Consider the following 6,952-nt stretch of genomic DNA (forward strand, 5'->3'; position numbering starts at 1 on the left):
TATTATTGCTTTACTTCAGTTTTTAGCTACTGCTTCAACTTCCAATTAGAATTACAAATTGAACAAAAACAATAACAGCATATCCAAATTCGCCATATTCCTTTCCCAGCATAAGTAATCGAATTTGCCGTGACATAATCACACACATTCAAGATTCAAAAATAATTAACTGTTGTTTCTTTATTACTTCTCCCTTTTTGGCAGCTTTGAATATGGATTTCCGATTGTCAATTCTCACTTACCTGCTTTGATCAGCTAATTCGCAAGCAGCGCTTTGACCTGTGTATGTGTGTGCGTGATTGTGGATTTGATGCCATATTTAAACATGTGAATATATACACACACATGCATGCATACTTGCAATTGCATGCAGCAACACATACTTATAAATTGTGCGGTCTCTTTCTCACCATCGTATTACAAGCTTTGCTCAATTCTTTTTACTTAACCCCACATTTAATTTAGCACTATAAAATTGCACAATTTTGCTACTGAAGAGAGCTTGGCAGATTTTATTTCTTAAGCACTTTTTACAAGAATTTTCATAATTTTCACACAACATTATATACCGCGCAATTTACTAAAGATAAACTGGCAAGGCAATCGAAATCTCTAAAGATGAACCAACGAAACAGGAGACATCAATAGCAAATCTTATCGATTGCTTGTAACTTAATATGTGTATGCATGCTAATTACATCTGCTGTATTTAAGCTGTAAAATCAAGTATCGATAATTATAAAATTAGTAACTTGCGAATTACGCCTTTTTGAATATACTCATCTCTTACATTTGTAGAGTATAAAAAGAGTAATAAAAACAACAATAAATATACAAAGGTGCATTTGCTGCTGCATTTGGCACTGGCATTCGGCAAACCACGTTCCTATTTGCTTTAATATTATTCAAGCAAAACAGACGTCAACATGAAGCTGAGATTTTTCACAAGAAATTATCGATGCGCAGGCGAATAAGGCGAAAACAGGCGCAGGCTCAGTGGTCGTCGTCGCCGCAGTCGACGTCACCGGCTTGCTCGGCTCATGTTTTGTCAATTGTTGTTGTTGCTGCTGCCGCTGCAGCCGCTGTAGCTGCGAGTGACGTTTGCGTGACAGCGACGGCGGCGGCAACATCTGGACAATTGCATTGACTTTGACCAGTTGCCAATTTTGGCAATCTGACTTTCATTTTATTGTTTTGTGTTTTTTGCGCAGATTGTTCGTAACAAAGGGTATCCCAAAGCTATCCCCTATCACGCGCTGCCTCTCTCTCCCATATGTATCGCTCTACTCTGCTTTGTCATGTATCGAACACGTTATCCAATTAATAACGGGAAAAATCAAACATGACGGAAAAAAACAGCAATCAAAAATGTTCATGTAATCCAATTAATAATCATAGAATTGAAAATAAAATCATATTAAGTTTATGTTTAATAATAAGCAAACTTTAAACTCGGAATTAAAAATATGAGCCTAAAAATATACCACAGATAATTCTATTTATTTTTAAATTTCAAATTAATATCGTAATATGGTCTGCCGATAGTCATCAGCAATGCTGCTCATATTTGCGCTTATATCACATAACGCGCATATCGATATAAGTTGCAATAACAATGGAAAAACATGTAAAAACTATAATGATTTTTATCAATAATACCAAAAATAAAATTTGTCCTCTAAGAGCTAATCACAGCATCATTGATTACATTGTCGTCTATGGCACACACATACCTATCGATGTATCGATAGTTAAATCGTAGTACACTAGAGGCCGGCGATAACCGCCTGGTGCAGTTGCGTGAATTTCGTGAATTTATTATAAAATTTCAACAATTGTTATGGATCTGAAGCTAAATGATGGCAGCCAGCCGCAACAGCCGCAGCCGCCCAATCAGCATCCATTGGTAAACCATTTAAACTTAATTCTAGTCAAGTTCTAACTGTGCAAACACGTTGTTGTAGGCGGATTATCATTTCAGCCAAGAGGAGCTGAAGGCGTTACGTGAATGCAATCAGGAATCGTTTGTGCAACGCTCGCTCCCCTTCGGCACCGGGCTGGGTCTGTTGGCTTACTTTGGCGTCAAAAATGGCTACATTCAGGGCAACGGCAAATATGGGGCAGTGCCCAAAGTTGTGCTGGGCGTCATCCTAGGCTATTTCGTAGGCAAGTTCAGCTATCAGCAGAAGTGTGCAGAGAAAATCATGCGCTTACCCAACTCGCGGTTGGGTGAACTGTTGCGACAGCGGCGGCAAGGCGGCGGCGTCATTAGCACCATAACACCGGATGAGAATCTGGGACGCGCCTTCACCTTGGCGCCCTTTTCGCCCAGCTCCGCGGATGTCTACACCGATGAGGCCTACCAGCCAAAGAGAAGCACCGCTCTGAATTTGGATACTGAATCCCGGCCCACGCTTGCTGGATTAGATGATATCTACAGGCCGACACTGGATTGTGAGCATTGCGAATTACTTGTGTAAATCCTTAACTCATCTGATTTCACACTCTCTTTTCATTAATAGCTAACACTATGGTGGACACGGATCTGCCTCTAGAGCCGGCCAAGCCCGGCGAGAGCTACGAGGATTTGCGTCGCAAGAATCGCGAGGAGTACGCAAAGCATCAACAGAGTGCCTACTCCAGGCCCTACGAGCCCATACCCCAACAGCAGCAGCAGCCGCCCCAACGACCCCTGGCTCAAGAGCCCGTTCAAGGCAGAAAGAACAAATACGGTGATTCCTGGACAGATTAACTAGCATTCGATCTTATAAATGCAGCGTCAAGTCTCTTAAATTAAATGCAATTGTTAATTTAAACGCTGATAATGCAAAGCGTAATACACAAAACGTTACAAATATGTTTGTTAATAATTTTATAAGCGAAAAGATCTGAAATTTGTCAATAATCGTTTAAAATGTTAAGCTTTATGTGCAAAGTTGTATAAGAGAGCCAGTATAAGAGTAAGAGTATAAGCTAGACTCAGCTACTGTCAAATCTCGAATATGTAGCGACAATTTCTGTACCAGTTTAAGAAACTCTTCTCTAAATGCAATTTTTTATTTTATTATCAATATAAAGCGCATAAACAAAATATTTTTTAAATATCAATAATATGTAGAATTTGTTAATATTCGTTTGTGATGTTGCATCGTGTTGTTTAATTAAGAATCCTGTTTCATCGTTTACAATTTGCCCACCTCATGCAAATAGGCGCCCAGTAGCTTCGTCTAAAATATAAATTAGTTGTATAAGAGAGAGTATGTATAAGAGTAGTTCAGCATATACTTACGCCTTCTATGTAGTTGTAGATGTCGATCTTCTCGTTTTGCGAGTGAGCACCATCATCGCAAGCGCCGACTGGCACCAGAATCACATTCTTGCCAGTGGCCTCCTGCAGGGTTAGGGTAACGGGAATGGAGCCGCCTTCGCGCGTCATATCGGGATCTACATTAAAGACATGTTTGATGGCACGCTTGGCGGCCTCGTAATGCGGATGATTGGGATCCTCGGTCCAGGGCTTGCCGGCGGACAACATGACAACCTGTTGAGGAGATTGAATAATGGATAAGATCGAGAATAGAGAAGACTTTGTACTATGTGTAGTATATGACAGAGTAGATATTCTCTTTTCCTCCTTAAGAGTGGTTAGATTAGATTCCAATACTTCTCTACATGTAAACATCTTCCTATCTATACAATCTTATACATCTATCGCCCCCTCCCCTGTTAAGTACCTTCATTTTGTTTGGCGAGCCACGCTCTGCCCACTTGTCATTGATGTACTTGATCACGCATTCCTCAATATGCTTGGGATCCTGATCGGGCACCAGGCGAATGGAGAACTTGCCAATGACCTTCTTGGGTATGACAGTCTTGGCGCCAGGCTCATAGAAGGCGCCCTCGATGCCATGGATGGACAGACTGGGATAACGCCATCTGGCCTGCAGCAGGCGCGTCTTATCTCCATTATGGGGCAGGTGGTCGACGCCAACGTCTTTTCTAGAGGCAGCGATTAAGATATAAGTTCAGTGATTTATGTCATTAGATGAGATTAGATTAGATTAGCTAACTTGTATTCGTTGACTTCAAAGTCGATGTTCTTGTAGATTTCCTCCTCATTGGGCAATTTGGCAGCCACCTAGAAACAGATTATAGATAGATTAGATGCAGATTGGAGTATAGAGAGCTCACTCACATCACGATCCACGCCGGGTATCAGGATCTTCGTGTCCTTATCCACCAGGGTGCTCAGCAGGTAGCACAGATCGGGCATGGCCTCGTGCACCGTACCGCCAAAGACGCCGCTGTGCAGATCCTTGGTGGCGCACTCGACCTCCACCTGGAAGTAGGCCAGGCCGCGCAGTCCATAGGTCAGGCAGGGACGCTTCTTGCCCAGCCAATAGTTGTCCGAAATGCAAACAAAGTCCACATCCGACAGGAAATCATCTTTGCGCGCCATCAAGAGCTCATCGAGTCCCTCGCTGCCGCTCTCCTCCATGCCCTCGAAGACGAACTTCAGGTTCAATGGGAGCGGAATATTCAACTTCTGGAAGGCCTCGATGGCATGGATCCAACAGAGCACTGGGCCCTTATCATCCGTGGCGCCACGTCCATACAGCTTGCCATCGATTTCAGTGAGCTCAAAGGGATTTGTATTCCAGCCATCCTCCTTTAGGGCGGGCTGAACGTCCAAATGTCCATAGACCAGCACCGTTTTCTTGCTCTTATCCTGACCCAAGGTGCCCAGCAAAGCCTTGGGCAATGGAATCTCCTCGCCCGTGGGCAACTTCTGTTTGCCCAGATCAACCAGCTCGATCTGTGTGCCCAATGCCTTCAGCTTATCCGCCGTCCAGTTGACCATGTGATCGATCTCGCCCCGCTTCTCCGGCCAGGCCGAGACGGATTGAATGGCCACAGCGGTTCTCAGGGTGTCAATGTAATCGGACTTCTTGTCATTGACAAAGCTGCAGGGCGATAAATATTATACATATATAAATCGTGTGAAATTCACTGATAATAACATGTAACTGTATATGTAATATAGAAAGATACAAAAGTCGCGTTACAAGCGCTGATAATGCAACGAAAAATGTCTGCGGTCTAACCCCTTAGCTGCTAATCATTGTGGTTACTATACCAGCTCAGTTTCTGATTAGACTGCAATATAAAGCTCACACATTGCAATCTAATCAGAATATGTTTTATGGGCTTTATTATCTTAACTCTGAGAACTATTAGAGGCTTTCTTTCAAAATTACTAATTCTTGGGATTCCTAACAAGCTGAACACTAACTGTTGTTAATTTGTCAACATTATTTGTTACAGTATTCATTAAAGTTTTTACTTGTACTACTACTAATAGACTAGATTATTCTGATTTTTTTTTAATCCTAAATATTTCTATCACATATTATATATTATATTTTTATTAATTTATTTCATTTCTTCTGATTTTATTTATATTTATATTACCTAAATGATGTTTTAAATATATTTTTTAATTCTTTTAAACATATATGCTTTTAAATCAATAAAATAGTAATTTAAAAGCAATATAATAAATAAGAACTTTCTTGTGTTTTTAAATAAATAGAAAAAAATACATTATTCGTAATCTTTAGATTATTTTCTGTTTGTTTTCCTAGAAGCTTAACTATTTTACGGGTTGCCTATAAAAGTTAATCTTTTTTTTTAAATTTATTTAAAATGTGTGTATATATTACACACTTTTTTTTTTAAGTCGATTTTTAGCACAGTACTTTATTTTATTTTATTTTTATTTTTTTAATTAATAATACAAAAAAAAAAATACAATATTTAATATGACTTCCTCAATAAATACCAACTATACTTGATCTCAACAAAATTTTATAAATTGCAAAATTCCTCTCTTTGAATTCAAATCAAATCGCATTCAAAACTCACTTCTTCTTTGTTATCTTATTTTATCTTATTGGAGCGCTGTTGTCTGATTGGTAGACAACATCCAACAGGCATTGTTATTGCTATTGCTATTGTTGTTGTTGTCTTTTGTGTGCATTTTCTATCGTCGCCAGCTGAATGCAAAAAAAGAAAATGGTTGCAAAACACGAATACGTGAAATTCGCAAAACTTTATACTTATGGCAATGCTTGGCTTAGTGCAATTTTTCAATCACAAATCACAACTTAGATAGACGTGCACTTTCCATTTTTAATTTTCTATGTTTCTGCTAAAAAAAAAAAATAAATAAAAACAAGTCTTATCGGCGATTGCTGTTGCCGCCCTTATTATCAAGCATAAAGTATGAAAGTTCCACAAACAAGCAGATAAGCAGGATATACATACGTACACACATTCATACATATATGTATGTATGTCTGTATGCAACCGTGCCATCGGCATCCCGCATCCAACAAAAGCACGCACACACACGCATAGAAAGATATTTGCGGATCTCTTCTTATTACTCACTCAAATAACTGTTTCAATTCATTGGGTAATGACGCCATTGCTTCAACTTTGGTTTGATTATAACGATGTAAATTAGAAACGATTCTTCCTGCAGACTTGACTGATTTGCACCGGAATTTTAAACGTCTTCCCGTTTCGGCTTCTAAAGTGGGAATGAATAGTGAACGTGCAATGCGAAAGAAAGAAAACGTTCGTACATACATCGTACGTATGTATGAGTACATCCGAGAGTGAGAGAGAATATGTGTGTGAATAGCCTGCTGAGAGTCAACAAGTTAGACGAGTACGTGTAAACAAGTGCACAACTTGCCGGCTTTTCTTATCATATGATGTACATAGCAAATATTAACATGACATCGCTATTACAACAAATTAGATGTAAACAAATTAATTTGTTGTTGTTTCTATTGAAAAGAAAACAAAAAATTATTATTTTATTTATAAATCATAGCGATGAATCGCTTGTTATCGATACTTGAAATCGTCTCATACCTAACCG

General features: G+C 39.4%; 2 protein-coding genes across 2 annotated transcripts; one reads left to right on the plus strand and one right to left on the minus strand.

Moving 5' to 3' along the window:
- The first annotated feature begins 1,743 nt into the window (after window positions 1-1,743).
- On the plus strand, window positions 1,744-3,111 carry asrij (OCIA domain-containing protein asrij). The gene is made up of 3 exons (XM_018011447.2): window positions 1,744-1,906; window positions 1,965-2,454; window positions 2,523-3,111. Exons 1-3 carry the CDS (start codon window positions 1,841-1,843, stop codon window positions 2,750-2,752), a joined length of 786 nt encoding a protein of 261 aa, XP_017866936.1. The 5' UTR covers window positions 1,744-1,840; the 3' UTR covers window positions 2,753-3,111.
- Cndp2 (Cytosolic non-specific dipeptidase 2) lies at window positions 3,039-6,703 on the minus strand. Its single transcript, XM_018011444.2, has 6 exons — window positions 6,454-6,703; window positions 4,196-4,964; window positions 4,071-4,138; window positions 3,735-3,999; window positions 3,290-3,541; window positions 3,039-3,227 (listed from the first exon to the last, which is right to left on the minus strand). Exons 1-6 carry the CDS (start codon window positions 6,675-6,677, stop codon window positions 3,183-3,185), a joined length of 1,623 nt encoding a protein of 540 aa, XP_017866933.2. The 5' UTR covers window positions 6,678-6,703; the 3' UTR covers window positions 3,039-3,182.
- Window positions 6,704-6,952: the final 249 nt, after the last annotated feature.

This window comes from Drosophila arizonae, chromosome 5 (genome assembly GCF_054131065.1).
Source record: "Drosophila arizonae isolate 15081-1271.41 chromosome 5, UAZ_ARI_1.0, whole genome shotgun sequence".
NCBI classification, from domain to species: Eukaryota; Metazoa; Arthropoda; class Insecta; order Diptera; family Drosophilidae; genus Drosophila; species Drosophila arizonae.